Source organism: Dasypus novemcinctus, chromosome 19 (assembly GCF_030445035.2).
Source record: "Dasypus novemcinctus isolate mDasNov1 chromosome 19, mDasNov1.1.hap2, whole genome shotgun sequence".
Lineage (NCBI taxonomy): Eukaryota > Metazoa > Chordata > Mammalia > Cingulata > Dasypodidae > Dasypus > Dasypus novemcinctus.
Window position 1 is genome coordinate 27,086,084 of NC_080691.1, and position 22,187 is coordinate 27,108,270.

The window sequence follows — 22,187 nt, forward strand, 5'->3', positions numbered from 1 at the left end:
TTGGGTGCCCACCTACCACACAAGAGTCCTGGGTTCAGTTTCTGGCTTCTCCTAAAGAAGACAAGTAAGACAGTGAGCTGATGCAACAGGCTGGTACAGTGTAACGCAAGATGATGCAACAAAGAGACACAGAGAGGAAACACAATGAGAGACACAACAAGCAGAGAGCTGAGGTGGCTCAAGTGATTGGGTGACTCCCTCCCACATGGGAAGCCCTGGGTTTGGTTTCTGGTGCCTCCTAAAAAGAAGATGAACAGAGAACAGACAGCAAGCACAAACAATGGCGGAGGGGAGGGGGGGAGCAGAATTAATAAGTAAAATAAATCAAATCTTAAAAAGAAAATGTCAATCACAGTAGCTCCGATATCCAAAATACCTACACTGCAAGGGTCCTGACAGAGATAAGGGATATACACAGTACAGCCAACGTTTTCTTGTTTTCTCACAATACCCTTTCTAAAAACGCCCATGAGACAGTACTGAGGACAGGACTGAAATCCCAGCCATTGAATGACCACCACGGTCTGCCTGCAAGCCAAGGACAGAGAACCTAAAACCCAGCCTCCCCACCCCAAGACTCACCAGGGCTTTGTGAGCTCAAAGCCCACCGGAAGGAACAATCTAGAAAGAGTCAGGCACTGTTCAGAAAAGCCTGTGACTTCTGGAACTCCACCTCATCCCATTACAAGGAAATACAGGGGGATATAAAGTCTGGCAACAGAGGCTCATGCCAGGCAAGGGGGCAGGGTTAAAGGAGAGAAGAAACCAGTCATAAAATAGAGCAACTTTTAATAGGAAAGAAAGAAAAGTGTGTGTGTTAATAATGCCAGGGGAGCAAAACCACACATTAAAACTCAAACAGAGAATGGATTAGAGTGGACTTCCTAATATTCTACTGTGGAACTATTGTGATTAGTAATGGAAGAAATTCTAGCACTGATGTGGAGAAAGTGGCCATGGTGGCTGCTGAGGGTAGGGAGAGGGAAGAAGAGATGTGATGTGGGGGCATTTTCAGGACTTGGGAGTTGTCCTGGGTGGTACTGTGGGGACAGATGCTGGACATTGTATGTTGCCATGGCCCACTGGCTGGACAGGGGAAGAGTGTAAACTACCATGTAAACCATTATCCATGTGGTGCAGCAGTGCTCCAAAACGTATTCACCAAATGTAATGAATGTCCCACAATGATGAAAGAGGTTGCTGATGTGGGAGGAGTGGGGTGAGAGGGGGTATATGGGGTATATGGGGACCTCATATTTTTTTAATGTAATGTTTAAAAAAAATAGAGAAAATTTTTAAAAATTTAAAAGAAATTTAAAAACCCAAATGAAGAAAGAAGGGAGAGAGGGAGAAAAGGAGGAAAAAAACAAGATAGAATGAGCCAACTAGTTCTAGAAGGGCCTTTGGCCGCATTCCCCAGGATAAGGGGCAGCCTTCTCAAGCCTAATTAAGCCTAACTGCACAGTGCCTGATGGGGCTGATCTAGAATCAAAGCCTTCCAGAGAGGGAAGAGCCCCCAGAGGAAGAAAACACGTTTCACAAAGCACTGCTATTACCATCACTACATGCAATGCATTTCCATACATTCTAGCCCAGACTAGTCTATGTCACTATTTAACGCTGGTCACCATCCACTGATGGGTCATGACTGTAGATGAACATGCACGGATGTATCCCAACGAGATGAAAAAGCTAGGACTCGGAGAGGTTAAATCCAAGGTCCCACGGCTACTTTCTGGCAGGACTAGGACTAGCTCAGACCAGAGTAAACGCTGGCTCTTGTCAGGAGTGTGGTTATCGGAACCCAGCTCAACTTAGGCCTCCGCTAGAGACCCTTCTTTAAGCCCCCTGCTCAGAACCCCTTGCTATTGTCCACAGTTGTTTGAACTCCCAAAGCCCAGGCCCCCTGATGTCCCTGTTGTTCTGGAGGAGCAGCCCCAGCCAAGGAGTCATGTGCACCGTCCCCATCACTAAACTGACCACTGCACCCCCTCCTCTGCTGGCTCCCCGCCAAGAGCCTCAGCCTCGCCCCGAGGCCGGCAAGGGGACCACCTTCCTGGAAGGTGGAGCTCTGGAAACTGGACAGAAGAATTTGGACGGGCGAAGCTTAACTCAGCCTAAATCCAGATGCAGAATCTCCAAAGCAAGTCAAAGTGGTCAAGTTCAAACGGAAGAGCTTGAAGAAGTGGACGGTTCAGCCCGTTGCAGAAAAATAAATAAATCCCTTGGGGTCTGGGAAAAGGTTCACATTTAAAAACCAAAGAGAGGCCTCACTCGCTTTGCCCCAGCCTTGGAGAGTAAGGGTTATGGGTCCATAGACACAAGTTATCATAATTTTTAAAAATGCAACTCATTTTTGTAACCCTGTTTAGCATTTCTTCCCTTTTTTTTTTAATACTAAGAACCTCAAAAATAGCAGGAGACCAGGGCTCACCGGTGTCTGAGGTCCTGCAGAGCTGCCCATGTCTCCCACTGGCCACAACCAGGGCCACAGGTACGTCACCTTCCGCCCAGCAACAAGCCCCCCAACCAGAGCCAGGCACAACCTGCACCCCCTGGCGTGATTTCCTCCCAGTGCCTGCTGCCCTGCCCCCAACCTCTGCGAGCCGTCCTCCCCTAGCCCCACCCCACCCCACCCCCCGTGGGACCTGGGCATGTCTCTAGACCTGCACAGGGCTGTCCAATATGGAAACCGCTCGCCGCACGTGCTATCGAGCACTTGCAATGGGGCGAATCCGAACTGAGATGTGCCGTGGGTGTAAAATACGCCCTGGGCTGTGAAGACTTAGCACAAAAACAAGAATGGAAACCATCTCAGTGATCATATTTTGCATCAGTTATATGCTGAAATGATAATAGTTGGAAACATTGGGTTAAATGAAACACATCATTAGGTTAATATCACTTGTTTAGGCGCTTGGGGGTTGGTTTTTACTTTTTCTAAATTTCAGGTTACACATATAGCTCGTATCCTATGTCTCAGGCAGCACTAGGCTACACTCTAGAAAAATGGGCAAATACTCTCTATGAAGGGCCAGGCGGTAAAGACTTTTGGCTCCTGGGCCATTCACTCTCCACGGCAATTTCTGGACTCTGCAGAGGTTGCACAAAAGCAGCCAGGGACAGTGTGAATGGAGGCGGCAGTGTCCCAATAAAACTTTATTTATACAAATCGCTGGCAGGCCAGATCTGGCCCCAAGGTCATGGTTGGCCAGCCCTTCCTGCAGGGTGCAAATACATTTAAAAAAGGGGCCAACTCTGGGAGCTTCCCTTCTGCTCACCTTCTCGTGGGGCCCTCACTTAAAAGCCACCTTTCATTCAACGGGGCGAGGGGAAGCGCAGCCTCTTTCCACAGGGCCTGGCAAGGCACAGCCCCCGCGCACACCCCCCGCGCACGCACAGCTCCCCGCATAAGCCGCACGCACGCATCGCACTCACTTGGGCGTGTGGGCCTCATCCACGCGGTGCCCCAGCTGGAACTCATGGGATTTGCTCCGATGCAGCGCCGTGAACCCCGGAATCAAATGGATCAGCTTCCGGGAAGAGGGCGGCGGCGTGCCCGGGGGCTTCAGCTTGTTCTTCCGCCTCAGGGGCGGCGTGCCCGGCGGCGTCACGGTGGTGACGATGTTGGGGGTGCGCGGCGGCGTGCGCACGGCGTGCCGCTGCCGGGGCGACGGCGGCAGGGAGCGGTGGCCCGACTCCAGCAGCGGCGGCGGGCAGAGGCCGGGGTAGGCGTCCACGGTGAGCCTGTCCCCGTGGGTGCAGGCCAGGGCTGCGGGCACCGGGCCGGGGTGGCAGTAGTGCTGCACGCACTTGGACTGGACCTTGGGGCTCTGGGAGAGGTGGGTGCGGATCCAGGGCGCCGGCTCCGGGGGGCACACGGGATTGTTCTCCTTCCCGGGCTCGGTGGTGGGCCACTGGATGGTCCAGTCTTGCTTGGAAAGGTTGCCTCCTGGATTGGAACAAAGGAGCAGGGACACAAGGGAGAAACCATGAGAACGGGGGGAGTTAGATCATGTGCCCGTTTACATCAATTCAGCCAGGGCTCTCTTGGCCCCTCAAAAAAGAGAATGAAATCCCTCTGTTGACCATGCCACCATGAACCCCATTCAAGACCCTTGTATGCCCCTGCCCCCTGGCCAGGGAAACCACAGCCCAAATGAACTCAAAGAAGTAAACTCTTGCCTTTTGGCCTTCCAAGGGCCCCAGTTACAGCAGTTCAGGGTGATTTAAAGGATTTTCAAGGGTAGCTTTTCCCTACCCCCAATGGAGTCCGTGGAAGTCCTGCCCAGCCCTGGTCATTCCCTGACCACTTTGCTCGGCCACTCCAGGCTTCGTCGCGTGCTCGTTCTACTACTCATTCAACAAATACTGTTGAATGCCAGCCACGTGCCAGGCGCTGCTCTTGGAAAGACACAACAGACAACACAATAGACAAGGTCTTGAACCCCATGGACCCGTGCTCTGCTGGAGGAGAGACATGACGGACAAGAAAGCAAACAAACTCCCTACAGAGGCTCAGAGGGGTATTGCTGCTAGGAAGGAAAGAAACAGAATGATGTGATTTTTTGAAAAACAAACAAAAACTCTGGCAATAGGCGAATGGTTGAACGAACTGTGGTGTCTACAAACCAAGGAATGGGACAACCATAAAAAGGAACTGTTGATTCAGGCAGCAACCCAGCTGAAGCTCCAGAGAATTATGTTGAGCTAAAAAAAAAAAAAAAGGCAGGCACCAAAGCTCACGCAATGTATGATAACATTTGCATAATTTTTTTTTTGAGGTACCAGGACTGGGGACTGAACCTGGGACCTTGTATGTGGGAGGCCGGTGCTCAACCACTGAGCCACACTAGCGCCCTTCATCTGTTTGCTTATTGTTTTGCTCTTTGATTGCTTGTTGTTTGCTTGTTTCCTTTAGGAGGCACCGGGAATGGAGCCCAGGACCTCCCATGTGGGAAGCAGGCATTTAACTCCTTGAGCCACATCTGCCCCTATAATATTTTTGAAATGACAACATTTTATAAAAGGAGGAGGACAGATCAGTGGTTGCCAGAGGTTAGGGGAGAGAGAAGGGACAGGGAGAGGGGGAGACGTGGCTATAAGAGGGCAACACAGGGGATCCCAGTGGTGATGGAACTGTTCTGTATCTTGATTGAGGTGGTGGATACACAAACCTACAGAGGTGATAAAATTGCACAGAACTAAATACACATGCCATGAGAACGGCGCTGGCGATGTCTGAACAAGATCGGCAAATTGTCTCAATATTGATATTCTGGTTGTGATATTATCCAATAGTAATGTAAAATGTTACCACTGGGAGAAACTTAGCCAAGTGTACAGGGATTTCTGTGTTGTTTCTTACCCTCGCATGTGAACCAATAATTATCTCAATAAAAATTTCAAATAAAAAAATTAAAAATTAAAAAGAGTATTGGGTGGAGAGGAGTTACTTTAGGTAGCACGATCAGAGAAGGCCTCCTAAGGAAGTGGCATGTAGGCTGGTGCTCTAGTTTGCTAAAGCTGCTCCAGCATATGCCGTAAGATGGGCTGGCTTTTAGCAATGGGAATTTATTAGCTTACAAGCTTGACAGTTTTGAGGCTGAGAAAAATGTCCAAATCGAGACATCATCATGGCAATGCTTTCTTCCCAAAGACTGGCTGCTGGCGATCCTTGGCCCCTCTGCCACATGGCAAGGCACATGACAGCGTCTGCTGGCCCCTCCCTCCCTTCCAGGTTTCCCTCCTTTCAGCGTCTTGCTTCTGTGGCATTTGCTCTCTTTGTCTGAATTTCATTCTCTTATAAAAGACTCCAGCACGGGGACTAAGCCCCACCCCGAATGAGGTGAGTCACATCTTAAGAACCTACTTACGATGGGGCCACACCCACGGGACTGCGTTATCTCTAAGAACATACTTTTCTGGGGTCCATACATCTTCAGAGCTCCACAGCTGGGATCTGAGGACCATGAAATGAACTGCTGTGCCGAGAACCAGGGCGGGACACACTAAGCAGAGGGTGTGGCAAGGGCCTTTTTTTTTTTAAGCCTTCCAACAGTACATTAGAAAGAATGTGGACACTGAAAATAAAATTTCCCATCATGAGCATAAAGTGAGGTCTTCAGCCCAGGTAGATGCTGAAAAAAAAGAAATTAAGAATCCAAGAATGTCTAAACATTTTTGCACACACTTGCCATACCAGCAGTGCAAATCCAGATTTGATCTGAATGTACAGCCTCTCAAGCAACAATGCCCAAGCTTTCTTTCTTTATCCCCCATGTAAAAGGCTTAAGAGTCAATGCTACCGAATGTACACGCTTTAAACCGCACCTAGGTTAGGGGAGTTGCTTTCCTGGGACCCTTTCCAAAGTGGCCGCAGCAAGGGGCAGGCCAAAGGGTAGTGACCAAAGGGGCGAGTGGCTCAAGGCGAGGCTGCAGGCATGGGTGGGGCAGTCAGACCAGCAGGCCTGGGGGCCATGGTGCAGACTGGATTTCACTTAAGTTCAGTGGGGAGCCACTGAGGGTTTTGGAGCAGGGGGGACACTTGATCCGGTCAATGCTTGTGTTTCAAAGATCACTCGGTCTGCTGCCTGGAAAAGGAGGGTCCAGTTAGGGGGTGTTGCTGGGCTCCAGGTGAGTGAAGATGGTGCTGACCTGGGTGGCAGCAAAAACGGGGAGAGGTAGGCAGGTTGTACCTGGAAGGGCACGCCAACAGGACCCAGAGGAGGTGACCATAAGTTACGGCCAGCACGGGACAAGGAAGGACATTTGGGGCAGAAGTAAACTCCAAGTCGTAGCCAACTAGCAATAACAATAATAATTACTATAATGACCGTAACGAGAGCTAATTTATAGAGCATTTGACAGTGTGCAAAGTGCTTTCATGAATACTGACTCATTCCTCTGTTGTTTAATTAAAACAACTCATTTTCTTATTATGTGTTCATTATAGAAAACTTAGAAAATTCAGATAAGGAAAAAGAGAAAATTCAGATAAGGAAAAAGGCAATATTCTACAGCCTAACCGTCATCCCTATTAATGTCTGGCTGTGGAGTCTCCAGATGGTTTTATGTGCATATTTTTTAAGGGAAAAAAATGCCATAAGACCTAACTTAATGGCTTGTAATCTGTTCTCGTCACTTGTTATATTGGAATTGTTTTACATCTTATTTAATTCCCAAGCAAAGGACCATCCTGATCTCTATTGTGTAGATAAGGAAACGGGCGTGCAGGGACAAAGATATGTCCAAGGTCAGAACAGAGATGGAAAGTGGCACCTGAGACCCCAATACCTCACCAGCCAGTGCATGGGGTGCCTCTGACAGAGAGGCCAGCCCTGCACTTCCAGAAGATGAGGGGCCATCAGAGATCAACCAGATGGGAATGGATGCCGGAGCAGGAACTCATTTCTGATGAGGGTGTCCTTTTTCCCTCCTCCCAGATTTTGCCAGAACATTCCACCAAAATCACCATTACTACAATATCTAATCTCAGACATTTGCACATATACTTTATTTTATTTTATTTTAAGATTTATTTTTACTTTATTTATGCCCCCCCCCTCGCTTGCGGCTTGCTTGCTGTCAGCTCTCTCTGTGTCCATTCACTGCGCATTCTTCTATGTCTGCTTGACTCCCTTCATTGTGTAATCTTACTGCGCCAGCTCTCCCCAGACGCGGGTGAGCCTGCCTTCACAAGGAGGCCCCAGGACGTGAACCCAGGGCCTCCCATATGGTAGACGGGAGCCCAATCGATTGAGCCACAGCTGCTTCCCATGCACTGCACTTTAGCCCAGTGACCAAAGAGAGTCTGCTCTGGGGTCAGATGTGCTGGGCCAAAATTCTGGCTGTCCCACTTATGGGCTGTGTAATCTTGGGCACTGGGCTAACCTCTCTGAGTCTGAGATTTATCACCTGTAAACTGTGACAGTAAGAGGACCAAACTCAGGGAAGTATTATCAGGCTCAAACTCGTTAATGCAAAGACGGTTCTCAGCACTTGAGAATGTACCTGGCACGCAGTAGGTAAATGTGAGCTACTGTTATTGTAACTCTCCTAGTGATATGTCGCTATCTCCCATTTAAATAGCATGGACTTGTCCTAAGAGTGTTACATGAAGCAGATGCTATCACCATACTTTTTGTGCAGTGAGGAAGCTGAAGTTCAGAGAGGTTGAGGATCTCCAAGAGCCAGGGGCAGAGCCAAGATTCAAGCCCAGATCAGGTTCCCCATCACCCAACCAGCTCACTGGGGTTGAAGGATTTGCTCAGGGAATACACACTCATCATCAAATTAGCCTAAGTGAAGCAAGTTTAAGAAAGTAAATCTATTTTTAAGTTATCTTAATCATATGCTGCACCATAAAGCCACAGAGAATTACCTGACAGTTACCTGCAGAGCTGCTGCCCTCCCCGAGTGAAATGAAAAGAATAGCGGGAGTAGGATTCAGAGAAACCTGGCCTAGAATTCTGGTTCCACCGCTGACCAGCTGTGTGACCTTGGGCAAGTTACTTAAGCTCTCTGAGCCTTGGCATTGGGGGTTTGTAAAACGGGAATGATCACATCTCCCTTTGAGGGTACATTCATAGGGATTAATCCATTCATTCATTCATTCATTCATTCATCCATTTATTTCACAACTATTTGAACCTCTCAGGTACCAAGTACTGTCCTAGCAGCAAGGAGATGGCAAGGAGCAAACCAGATAAAAGTCCCCATCCTCACAGAACGTGTCCTCAAAAGGGAGACTGATAACAAAGCAGATGAGTGAATAAGTGTATGTCAGGGATAATAAGTGCTCTGGAGAAAAATAAAGCAGGGGACAAAAAATGCTGGACGGGGGCTATTTTAATCAGAAAAGGCTGAGGAGGTGAGGTGGACACATTTGAGCAAATAGGAAAGTGAAGCACAGAAACGGGTGAAGGAGAGAAAGTGAGACCAGCCGTCTGCACAGAGCCTGGGCTCTCTCGACAATGTTTACAAACGCGCTGGCAACTGAGAACAGAGCGCAAAGGATGCCTTGTCGCTCCCCCAGTTTGTCCCCCAGGCATTCCCTGTGCCAGCCCCTGTGGCTGGGGTCTTGCCCCTGCCCTCGAGAGGCGCACAGTCTGCGGAGGAAGATGATTCAAGAAGCAGACACGATGCGGAACACAGAATCCTTTATCAGAGAAAGTGCTGGAGAGAAGCCGGCTAGCCGCAAGGGGGGGAAAGGCGGCCCAGGGGAGGTGGTGCCTGAGCCCAGACATGGGGGAGGAGAAGTTCCTACGAAAGGGGGGGGAGCGGAGGGCAAAGGGGCAAGGACATGGGGACAGGGGCAGCAGGATCGAGCCAGGAGGTGAGAGAACATGGCAAATTTGGCAAACTGTGCAGTAGTTCAGCACGCTGGAGCTCTTTTGAGGGAGAAAAATGTGAGCTGAGGCTGGAGAGGTGAAGGGAAGGCCATCGGGGATTTGCTCTCCTACGTGGAATGGGATGCTGGGAGGGAAGCATCGTCGTGACGGGTGCCCTGCTTCCCCAAAGAGGGAGGCCACCACTTGCAAGATTCCCAAAAACCTGCAGCAGCTGAGAGCGTAAGCCAATGAGTCCTGGCAGCTCGGATCACCATGTCATAGAGTGGCAAGCTCCCAGCCTGGAGTCCAGCCCCCTGGTCATGCCAAAGGTGGGGCTGACACTCCCCCCACCATAAATGATGAGTGAGGAGGAAGCCAAGTTTCTCCAAGGTCATACTGCTCCATCCACAAAGCTTGGGCCCAGCCCCCTACCCATGCCAGCCCATTAAGGCCAAGGAAGAGCACTGGGGCTAGAAGCCAAGGGTCTCCCATCATAGAGCTGTTGTGTCCCAGCCTCTGTCACAGCAGGGGAGGGTCTGGTGCCTCCCCAACAGCCCAATGGATGGGTCCCTTTCCCCGAGCCTGCCGTCAAGTCTCACTGGAGCCTAGCGTGCTGGCCCAGGGTGCAAGGGCCCCGCCTGACCCTATGGGATTAAAGTTGTCCCAGAAATCCTGGAGCATGGCTGTCTCGGCATCTGTCCTTGTTGCTTGACGGGGTGTAGGGAGGGACACGATCAGGCTGGCGTTTTGGAAAGATGCATCTGCCCATGGTATGGAGGAGGGTTGGACTGGCAAGAGCAGGAGGCAGCCAGAGACCCCCGAAGGCATCTGGATGGGACGGAGTGAGGACCTGGGGCAGGGAAAGAAGGTGGGGGGGTTTGAGGAACATCTGGGAGGGACTAACTGGGGATAGGGGAGATGGAAAAATAATGGTTGACATTTGTTAAGAACTTACAATGTTATACACCGTTACCCAGTATATGCATACAAAATCAAATTATATAACCTCACAACAATCCTATGAAGAGGACAAAAATTACTCTCTTGATTTTGTGCATGAGGAAACGGAGGCACAGAGTTGTTAAGTGACTTGCTCAAGGCCACCCAGCTGGGAAGGAGGACAGCTGGGGTCTGAGTCCACACCGCGCCCTTGGGCACAGCGCTCAGCCGAGGCTGGCGTCCCGGCTTCCAGCCTGCGCCAAGCACAGCGACAGGAAGCAGAGAAGGCAACTGGCAAGTTCAGCGTCAGGCAGGTCGAGACTGAGGTTCCTGCAGAGCACCCAGGTAGGGATGCGCAGGACACAGGGGGCCTTCCCCCTCTCCTCCTTCTCCCAGGAGTCCTGGGATCACTGCTCCGGAAGAAGGGATTTTTCTAGCCTGAGAGATTAGATTATGAAATTCTAAAACCTGAGTTCGTCCGAGAGTGCCGGGCTCATCTTAGATGTTGACACAGACATGACTTGATTTAATCACGCTCGCCTCCCGTCTCCCCTCTCCAGCCTGATAGCTGACTCTCGGAGAGCAGATCTCCCACCACCCCGAGGTACAGGTCCAGAAGCAGAGGTGATTCCCTCACAAGGAGGATGGATGTCTCCTTATGGCGAAGACTTGCTTTTGGAGCAGGAAGAATGACAATTCATTCTCCCAGATGAACATCAAGCAAGGAAGCGGGAGTTTTTTACAATGCACAGAATACCCCAAACTTTGCACCATGACACTTAGAAATTAACTTGTCCCTACCTATCTGGGCTGTGACTCAGTTTCTTTATCTGTAAAATGGGGATCACAACAGAGCTTTCCCCTCAGATTGTCCTGAGGATTGACTCAGACCCCACAAGGAGAGCATTTAGCATAATTGCCAACACACGGCCAAGGCTACATAAATGCGAGTGTAGAATGGGGATGAAAACATGTTTCACAGGATGCTGAGGATTAAATAAGTGAACCAAGTACTGTGCGTTGTGCCTGACACAGAGCAGGTACTTCGGAAACACACGGTTCCTATCCCTGGTCTGGCCAGGGGCTATTCCCTACAGAAAGCAAACCTGCAGGGTCACAAGCCAGTGACACTCGTCCCGGGAAGAGAAGGCCAGCACTGATTGAAGAGGCATCCTGGAAGAAGTCAGCATTTGGAGGGCACATGCCAGACCGAGGGGTAGAGGATTCGGTGCTTTTCGTACATGCTGGAAGGCGGGGGGTACTGATCTGTGTTATCGATGAGCTGTGGGTAAGTGACCAGCACATCATCAAAGTTGTACAGCTGGTGGGACCCTAAACCCTCACTCTTTCCGAGTCACATGGTGTAGCAGTTTGTTATTGTTTGTGAAATCCAAAAATGGATATTGGATTATGTTTGTAAACTGGTCTGTTCCTCTGGGTATATTAGATTGTGTTGGATTCAGAAGTTTCACTTTTACTTGATTAAATTAAGATTGCGGTTTTGATTTGGCCACATCAGTAGCAAAATGAGGGAGACAGACTTGGCCCAGTGGTCAGGGCGTCAGTCTACCACATGGGAGGTCCGCGGTTCAAACCCCGGGCCTCCTTGACCCGTGTGGAGCTGGCCCATGCGCAGTGCTGATGCGCGCAAGGAGTGCCGCGCCACACAGGGGTGTCCCCCGCGTAGGGGAGCCCCACGCGCAAGGAGTGCGCCCGTAAGGAGAGCTGCCCAGCACGAAACAAAGTGCAGCCTGCCCAGGAATGGCGCCGCCCACACTTCCCGTGCCGCTGATGACAACAGAAGCGGACAAAAGAAACAAGACACAGCAAATAGACACAGAGAACAGACAACCGGGGGTGGGGGGGTGGGGCGGGATTAAATAAATAAATAAAACTTTAAAAAAAAAATAGCAAAATGATATGGCAGAGGAAAGAGTTTGAGTTTTGATGCTGGAATCCTGGGAAGTAAATACACAGAGACGCATACCTGAGAGAAGAGAGAAGGCTCCATTAGACACGGCAGAGGCCCTGAGAAGAGCATGAGCCTGAAAGTCTGCAGCTGACCCTGTGAAGACAGCTGAGCCTGGAAAGAAACGAGCCCTGGAGAGAGACAAGCCTTATGCTAAACTACAGCTGAGAAAGGAAGGTGCTGGGACCACAAAGCCTAAGGAGGAAGAGGAAGGCTGAACCCTTGCAGACATTGGCAGCCAGCTTGCTCTAAGACGTGGCAATGGATTTGGTAAGGGAAGGAACTTATGCTTTGTGGCCTGGTAACTGTAAGCTTCTTCCCCAAATAAATACCCTTTATAAATGCCAACTGGTTTCTGGTATTTTGCATCAGCACCCCTTTGGCTGACTAATACACATGACGTCCTCTAGTTGTGCTGGGACCCAGTGCTGCTCCTGGACCAGAGTTCCCCCAAACACACACATACACCCCCCCCCCCGCCGGGCTTCAAGGAAGCACTGAGTTACCCCACGAAGCCCGTCCCAAGGCTTTTTTTTCAGAAAAGAGATGAAAGGAGAGAAAGAAAAGCTTTACCGCCTGCCAAACTCTCTTCCCTATCACATTCTCTTCCTCTCCCACCCTGACATTTCAAAATCAGAAGTTTGGGGATGAAGAAGCAAAAAGCGTTATTTCATTATCCAAATTGCCAGCTGCTAAATTGATAGGGATTCAACTTCTCTCTGCTGAAGCGTCAGAAGTGTTGGGCTGATGGGCTGTGTTATATCAACTTTCCCCTCTCCCTTTTGATCCACTTTTTAATAAAGTCTGAGAGGAAAAGGTAATTTTTCATTTTAAATGGGGAAGGTGTGGGAACAAGGGCTGTGGGGGTTATTAATCGTCACCTTTGCTATCTTGTCATCCATTTCTGAGAAATCATTTTATTTCAAGTCTCGAAATGGGCGGGGAGAAAGAACTAGGTTTTAAGAAATGAAAGGTTTGAGGATTGATTAAAGACGTGTCAGGGTATAGGGATTTTTGCTTTTGGCATTCTCTGATAAGGGACTAAGAGAAATAAAAGCCATTCTCCAGGGAGAAAGTCGTTTCAGAAAGTCTAAGCAAGTGTCTAACTTCTTTGTCCCTTCCCATTAAAATTGTATAAACAGGCAAACTTGTGACTTAGAATTTCATCTGAATTTCAGTGCCAGTGTCAGAATTCATATGCTTTAGCCCTGCAGAGGCAGGAACAGCAGAAAAGCCCACTGTTCCAGTATCACCACTGCAGTAACTTTTGTGACTACTTCAAAGCACTTATTAAGTTTAATCCTTGCAACTTTCCCACAAGAAGCAGAACTTTTAGATGCAGGCTGAAAATATTTGACTGGAAGCAATGGGAGAACAAAAAACAAGTAACAATCACTATTATTAACACTAATCAGTCAACTATCCACTGAGCACCTACTGTGTGCCAGATGCTATCCCAAGTATTTTATAGGAATCACCTCACTGTATCATCACAGGGACCCTAAGAAGAAAATTTGGCTGCTGCCTCCACTTTATGGTTGAAGAAATGGAGGGTTAGAGATGGAGTTGCCCAAGCTTACCCAGGTAGCAAGTGGAAGATCCAGGCTTCTACTCAGGTCTGCACCCCTCACCATCAAGGCTTTCCTGGGAGCCTCCCAGCCCCCTCAAGAAATGAAGAACCAGTCAGCAAGTTGCTGAAAAGCTGAGCCATTTTGCAAAGGCCTGTGGGTCAGCCCTGGGGCCAAGGCCTTCTGACTGTCTGAAAGTAAAACATCACACTCATTTTATCCACAATCCTGAAAAAGTGAGATCAGAAAGAATGTTTGAGTTTCTACTACTTTGGGGGGAAAAAAATGGACAAGGACAAATGAAAAATATCCGGTTGCCAACACAATTCAACATTGGCAAGAGTCTTAATCTAAGACCCTGGTAATGAGCTTGGCGTCTGGCCAAACCCTGGTTCCCACTGAGCACTGTCCCTGCCCCAGGATGGCCCTAAGTAGAACCGAACAAATGCACTGACCCAGATCTCTTGGCAGGGCACCTGGGAGGTGGGAAGGGGCAAGGGAGTGTGGGCCCTCACCTGTAATGCCTTCCAAGTCCTGATCTACAGGAATTTGCAGGTTTTTTCACCCATTAGGAGATCTGGCAAGATTGACCTCAGTTGCTGACTTTTGGACGGCATTTCTTTCTGTTTTAACAAAGCACAGCTAACATTAATCTGGCCACAACTAACGTTCACCGAGCACTGACTCTGGGCCATGCTTCTGGTGGTTTTGTCCTCGTGGCTTCTTTCCTTTCATTCTCATAATGACTCTGCTGGGTTGGTCAGGAAATGAAGACTTTGGAAAAGCTGATACAAACCCTGGCCATCTGACCCAGAGGGTGTTCTGTTGTCTGCCACATGCCATACAAAACATCGGCATAACCTTCATGGCCACAGAGGCTGGTACATATCATCAGCCCCATTTTGCAGAGCCTCAGAGAGGAGTAATGCATTGTCAGGAAGAATGTAAAATGATAAAAACCACATGGAAAGCAATATGGCGGCTCCTCAAAAAGTTCAATATAGAATTTACCCTGTGACCTGGAAATTCCACCCTAAGGTATTGTATATACCCGAACAAAGTGAAGACAGGGTTTCAAATGGATACTTGTACACCAATGTTTACAGCAGCATTATTCACAATAGTCAAAAGATGAAAACCACCCAAGTATCCATCAACAGGTGAATGATAAACAAAACGTGCTGCAAACACACCATGGAATAGTATTGGGTGTACAAGGAATGAAGTTACGAGACATGCTACAACTTGGAAGAACCTTGAAAACATTCTCAGTGAAATAAAAGCAAGGCACATACGGGAAAAATATTTTATATCATTATAAGGGATGACTGAAAATAGCAAATCTACAGAGATAGAATATAGATTCGATCTCTGGACTGTCCATGTGACAGCCAGGCCCTGAGCCTCAGCAGACTTCCAACTCCTACCCTCTGGTTTATTGGGCTTACCCTGGCCAGCTAACAGGGAGGTAAAGATCAACCACCACACCAGGGAGCCAAGAGTGCCTACAACTGCAAGCAGGAGAATTGCATTCATCATCCATGTGGAATCTAAGTGCCCTCTTGATGTAGAGGAGTCTGGACTTAACCATCCCAGGGTCCACAGGATGGAGGAATAGAGTATGGATTAGAGTGGACTTACTGGTGTTCTGCTGGGGAACTACTGTGAATAGTAAGGGAAGAAATTGTAATATTGATATGGAGAAAGTGGCCACGGTAGCTGCTGAGGGTAGGGAGAGGGAAGAAGAGATATGATGTGGGGGCATTTTCAGGATTTAGAGTTGTCCTGGGTGGTGCTGCAGGGACAGATGCTGGACATTGTGTGTCCTGCTGTGGCCCACTGGGTGGACTGGGGGAGCGTGTAGACTACAGTGAAGAGCACTACCCACGTGGTGCAGTGGTGCTCCAAAATGTATTCACCAGGTGCAGTGAAAGTGCCACGACGATGGAAGAGGTTGTTGATGTGGGAGGAGTGGGGGTGGGTGGGTGGAGGGTATATGGGGATCTATTATTTTTTGAATGAAACATTTAAAAGAAAATAAAGGGGAAAAAAGTAGATTAGAGGTAACAGGATGAGAGGAAGGGTGGAAGGGGGAATGTATTGAATTTTTAAAAATAATTTAAAATTTTGAAATTAAAATAAATGTTTTAAAAATTACGACTGGGTTAGTTCCCTTCTCCAGAATGAAGACAGCCATTATCACCGTCTATGGGATATTTTAAGTCAGAGAAAGCAAGCCCTGGAGAAAACAAGCATTTACTGAAGCCAAAACTCATGCAAGTCCAGATTTGGGGGACTAAGGATAGAGGCAAAACTCAGGAGCCCACCTTCGATGCTAATTTCAAACATAACATCACTGCTAGTGAAACCGGGTCCAACAGTGGTACCGCGGCTCCTCAGAACCTCGGTTCCCGAGCCCAGTGACCGCCAGCACCCACTGGCTCCTCACAGCCTCACGTGGGCTGCTGTGCAGTGGATGGCGGGGTCGCTGGATGGCAGTGCCCCTGGCTCCATGGCAGTCTTGGGCGCAGCCCTGCCCCTCGCTGCACGCAGTGGTGGGTGCACCTCATTGTTCTCGAGTCACTCCCTGGGGGTGACAAGCACCCCCATTCCCCCCCATCCCAGCTCCTTTCTTTCCCCGCCCCACTTTCCATTTTCCTGGCAGCCTTCACTACTCGGTGGAATTACCCTGGTATATTTACGGGCTCATTTATCGCTTCTCCTCCCCACTGGAATATAAACTCTAAGAAGGCAGAGCCCTGCAATAACGCCCTCCACTGCATCACCCAGCACCTAGCACAGGCCTAGCATTAAATATTTTCATCACAATGCATAAATGTGTCACTTCCATTTGCACACCAACGTTCATAGCAGCATTCTTCACAATTGCTAAAAGATGGAAACAGCCCAAGTGGTCATTGACTGAAGAATAGGTAAACAAAATGCAGTATACACACAGAATGGAATACCATTCAGCTGTAAGAAGAAATGAGGTCAGGATGCATATGATAACATGGATGAAACTTGAGGACATTATATAGAGTGAAATGAGCCAGATACAAAAGAACAATTATTGCATAGTCTCAATAATATGAAATAAATATGAAGAATAAACATATGGAGTTAAAATCTAGAGTATAGGTTATTAGGAGAGCTGAGAAGGGGTACTGATGTTTAATGTATAAAGAACTTTCAAAAGCTTGATTTGTAGAAGTGTGGAAATGGATAAAGTTGATGGCAACACATTATAGTGAGTATAAGTAACATGGCTGATTTATAAATATGATTGTGACTGAAAGGAGTAGTTTAGGGACATAAATGTCAATTGAAAGAAGCTGGAGAATAATCTAGGGACTGAGTAACACAGTGAGCCTGGAGGTGGATGAGGAGTGTGGTTAATAGAACAAACGCAAGAATGTTCTTCTGTGAACTAGGACAAATATATGTCACTACTCCAAGGTGGTAAGACTATGGTGACGCATGGTGAAAATACAATTAATGTCACTTATGGACTATAGTTAACAACAATATTGTAATATTCTTGCATCAGTGTCAAGGAAGGTACTATATCAATGCTAAAGGTCAAATATGGGATTTTTTTTTGGACTAAGGAAAACACTCTAAAATTTACTAAGGCAATTACAGCACAATTCTGATATGAAACTGAGAGCCACTGAGTGTACACATGGGACTGTCTAACACAGTGAACACTGTGATGGAAGATCGACTGTGGCTAACAGTACAAATATGAGAGTGTTCTCTCATGACCTATAATGAATGTACAATACTAATATGTGGTGTTAATAGTAGGGGGTTAATGGAAAAAATAGGCCAAATGTAAGCTATGGGCCATAGTTAGCAATAATACTTTGATGATGTTCTTTCATAATCTGTAACAAATATTCCGCAACAATGCAAGATGTTAGTGAAGGGTTGATGTATGGGAATTCTGCACGTAATGCATGATTGTTTTGTAAGCTCACAACTTCTCTAATAAAAAAATTTTTTTAGTAAAAAATAAGTGTTGGAGAGGATGACCTAAATACAATGAATAAACTCTTGAAGTGAAACTATAGCACATAGATTACTAGGAGATAGAATGTGGGCTGAAAAGGGGGAGCTGATGCTGAATGTATGTAGAATGTTTAATAAAGGGGATGGTAAATGTGGGGAAATGGATAGAATTGATAACACATTATACTTGAGTATAACTAACACTGCTGATTTATAGATGTGAATGTGGCTGAAAGGGATAATCTAAGGAGGTAACGGCAATTGAAAGAAAGCCAGAGAATAATCTAGGGACTGTATAACATAGTGATTTCAGTGGTGGATGGTGATTGTGGTAATAGCACAAATACAAGAATGTTCCTCTATTACAAGGTGTAGCAGTTTGACATAATTATGAATTCCAAAAATAGATATTGGATATGTTTGTAATCTGATCTGTACCTGGGCATAATTGAGTTATGATTAGGGCTTTGATTAGGCAATGTCATTAGAGCATTGAATCCCCAACCCTTGGTGGGTGGGGACTCAAAGATAAAAGGCATGGCAGGGACAGAGTTGAGGGTTTTCTGATGTTGGGGTTTCATGCTGAAGGCTTAAGCTGGAGCCCCAGGAGGTAAGCTCACAGAGTAAAAAGAAGCCAGCCCCAGGAAGAGAGGAAACCTGAGCCCAGAAGAAGCAAACCCTGGGAAGAAGGGAACCTTGAACACAGAGAGAAGCAAGACCCTGGAAGGGAGGAACCCAGGAAGCTTGAACCCTCACACACGTCGGCAGCCGTCTTGCTCCAACAAGTGAAAACAGACTTTGGTGAGGGAAGTAATTTATGCTTCATGGCCTGGTATCTGTAAGCTCTTACCTGAATAAATCCCCTTTACATAAACCAACCAATTTTTGGTATTTTGCATCAGCACCCTTTTGGCTGACTAATAAACAAGGTGTTAAGAATATAGAGATACATGGGAAAAATACAACTAACATGATGTATAGACTAGTTAACAGTAATATTCTAATACCTTTACAGCAATGGCAAAGAAGGTACTATATCAATGTTAAGGGTCAAAAATGGGGGGAGGAGGGAAGTGGCCTTGGCCCAGTGGTTAGGGCATCCGTCTACCACATGGAAGGTCCACAGTTCAAACCCCGGGCCTTCCTGACCCATGAGGAACTGGCCCACACACAGTGCTGATGCACGCAAGAAGTGCCATGCCATGCAGGGGTGTCCCCGCGTAGGGGAGCCTCATACGCAAGGAGTGTGCCCCATAAGGAGAGCCACCCAGCGCAAAAGAAAATGCAGCTTGCCCAGGATGGCATCGCACACATGGAGAGCTGACACAGCAAGATGATGCAACAAAAAGAAACACAGATTCCCATGCTGCTGACAACAACAGAAGCGGACAAAAAAGAAGACACAGCAAATAGACACAAAGAACAGACAACCGGGGGCAGGGGGAAAAGGAGAAAGAAAGAAATAAAATAAATCTTTTTAAAAAATGGAGGGAGGGTGTAAGAGGGTATGGGATTTTTCCTTTTGGAGTAATGAAAACGTTCTGAAATGGGCTGAGCTGATGACAGCACAGCTCTGTGCTAAAACTGAGAGCCAATGAAGGTACCCTGTGGATGGACTGTCAAGGCAGGGGACTGCATAACATCGTGAACCCTGTGGTGAGGGATGGACTGTGGTTAACAGTACAAATATGAGAACATCCTCTCATGGATGTTAATAATAGATGGTTTGTGGAGAAAATACAACAAATATTAGCTATGGGCTATAGATAGCAGGAATACTGTGACGATGTTCTTTCATCATCTGTAACAATTGTGTCACAACAATGTAAGGTATTGTTGGTGGGGTGATGTATGGGAATCCTGTATGGTAGGCATGACTGTTCTTTAAAAATTTGAAATTAAATATATATATATATATATATCCTATAACAAAGTGTGTTTCTTCAGTAAAAATTTATTGAGTGAATCAATTCTTGAGTGCTCATCAATTAGAGCTGCCATGCCTGATAAATATTACTTGTACAACCCTTTCTGAATTCTGGCAAGAAATTATGTGGAAAAGGCCTCACGGGAGCCAGAACCCCCTTCACACCCCAAGCTGCCCTGCACAGATGAGTCTTGAGAAATAAAGACCTGGAGACCAGAGAGAGGGCATCAAAAACGTCCTCATCTTGACTCGGCCTCCCTCTGACTCTTCGTCCTCAGAGGAGTCGCCGGGCTCGGCTCCAGTCAACCATCCGTAGAAGGAAGCTCTGCTCCATCATCGCCCTCGCTGCCCCGGGGCCTCTGAGGCCCCTCAGGGAGGAGCTGGGGAGACCCAGCCTGCTCGGGCCAGCAGCAGGAGAGAGTCCACATCGCAGAGAGCCACCTTACAAAGGACGACCTCCGAGATGCTTCCAATTCCAGAACTCTCTATTACTCCAGCACTCTGCCTCCTTGAGTGACAGGTGTTATATTAGTTTTATAACCTTTCATGTCAGCAAATTCAAGAAAGCTGAAAGGTGCATTCTATGACCTTACGTCCTTTAAGGCACCCTATTTTTATCTCCAGGCAACGTACTTGGGGAGCAGATTTTCCAAACCCTTCTGCCTTTCCCTTGCCGTGTGGATTCAGTGAGCCCAGCATCTGAGGAGAGCATGGAGGCTCTCCCCGTTTCTTTCTAGAGGCGCGCTGGTTCCTGTAGAGAAGGCTTCGCAGACTGGGGTTAGCAAGAGATGTAAATGTGTTCACGTTACTCCCATTGTCTTGACCCAGAGGCAGAGAGAAATGCGGACATTTCTAGAGGTGGTAAACCTTTATTATCCTTCTTCATCCCACTTAACTAAGGCAGGCAACTCCACAGGCATCAGGGAATTTTCTAAGACATCTAGACTCTGCACCTGCTGAGATAACTCCCTGCAGAGCCTCGCTGAGCTGGTGAGCTGGGTTTGATTTCCAGCTCCACTACTTTCTGGCTCTGCTACCTTGGCTGAGTTGCTCAACCTCTCTGAACTGCAGTTAGTACATCTCTAAAATGGGAATTTTAAAAGGGCACATGCCCTGAGAATTAATTCAAATAAAGCACCCGGTAAGAAGCACCCCGTGGTCATTACTGCTATTGTCATTACTGCCATTAGTAGCAGTTATGCCACTCCCTTCCCCTGGAAGAATTTGTAAATTTGTCTTTGGATTAGACACCTACTATGTACGCGGTACATCAATCAATAAGACAGCCAGCTTCTCTCCCCATACTGAACTTATACCCTATGCACCAGGTTATAAAGATGGAGCACAGAGAAAAAAGTAAAATAGCTCATTGATAATTTTATATTGACTACATGGTGAAATGACAATATTTTGTATATATTGGGTTAAATGAATGTGCCTGTTTCTTTTCACTTTTTTCATGTGGCCTCCGGAAAATCTGCAATTACATACATGGCTCGCTTTGTGACATATAATGTCTAGCACAGGGCTAGAAGAAGAGACAGGCATTAAGTGAGGAATCACACCTTAATTATTCAGTTACAATTGACAGAGGGAGCTGAGGGTTGGGGACAGGCTTCCTTGAGGAGTGAGTGATGTTTGAGCTGAGAACTGAACGATGAGTGGCAGGTAATTAGGCAAAGAAAGAGGGACAAGGGTCCCAGCCAGAACCAGCACGTCCAAATGCGTGACTCATTCAAGGAAATGCGAGGGTGGGGCCAGAGTGCAGATGAGGGGCGGGGGTGGCGGGGGAGAGTAGGTGGGGGGGGGGGACCTGCAAGCCGAGGTGGGGAGCTGAGAATTCATCCAGAGGAAAGGGCGGCCTGTGACCTCGTGCCACTGATAACCACCCCTTATGACCCAAACCCACCACGTTAGACCATAGACTCCTGGAAGGAACGTCCATGTCTCAGTACTTGCCATCTCCTCATACCTTCTCAGCCCCGGCACAAATTAGGCACCAATGAATATCTGCAGACTTGGCCTGATGCACCAGTGCGCCCCCTAAGCAGCCAACCCCTCCAGGCACCTGGCCTGCGACCAGAGCCCCAACATCACGTCCACAATGGTCCCAAGGAGAGTTCTAGAAGGGATGCTGCCAAGCCCGGAGAGGAAGAACAAATGCAAATCCAGATCTATCCCTCCAGGTCTAAGCAATAATTAAACCTTTCAAACTGATAAAAATCGTACACTGAATTGGAACTAAGCATGCCTATGAGCAATTCAGATGCTAAAATTTTTTCTATCCCAAGTTACTAACCCTGTAGGGCAGCCTGATGCCGGTAGATAAGGCACCAAACTCAAACTGTGCAGTTGCTTATTCATTTCCCAATATTTATTGGGCACTTACTATGGAGCAAATCCTTGGTGAGATGCTGGAAGCCTCGGTCAGCTTCGAG

General features: G+C 47.7%; 1 protein-coding gene across 1 annotated transcript in view; it reads right to left on the minus strand.

Annotated features, from left to right (window-relative positions):
- The window catches only part of KSR2 (kinase suppressor of ras 2), a 418,689-nt gene that overhangs the window by 242,788 nt on the left and 153,714 nt on the right, over window positions 1-22,187 (minus strand). Inside the window, exon 4 of the mRNA XM_058281429.1 lies at window positions 3,439-3,952. Within this exon, the coding sequence (XP_058137412.1) occupies window positions 3,439-3,952 (514 nt within the window). The remainder of the gene's footprint in view (window positions 1-3,438; window positions 3,953-22,187) is intronic.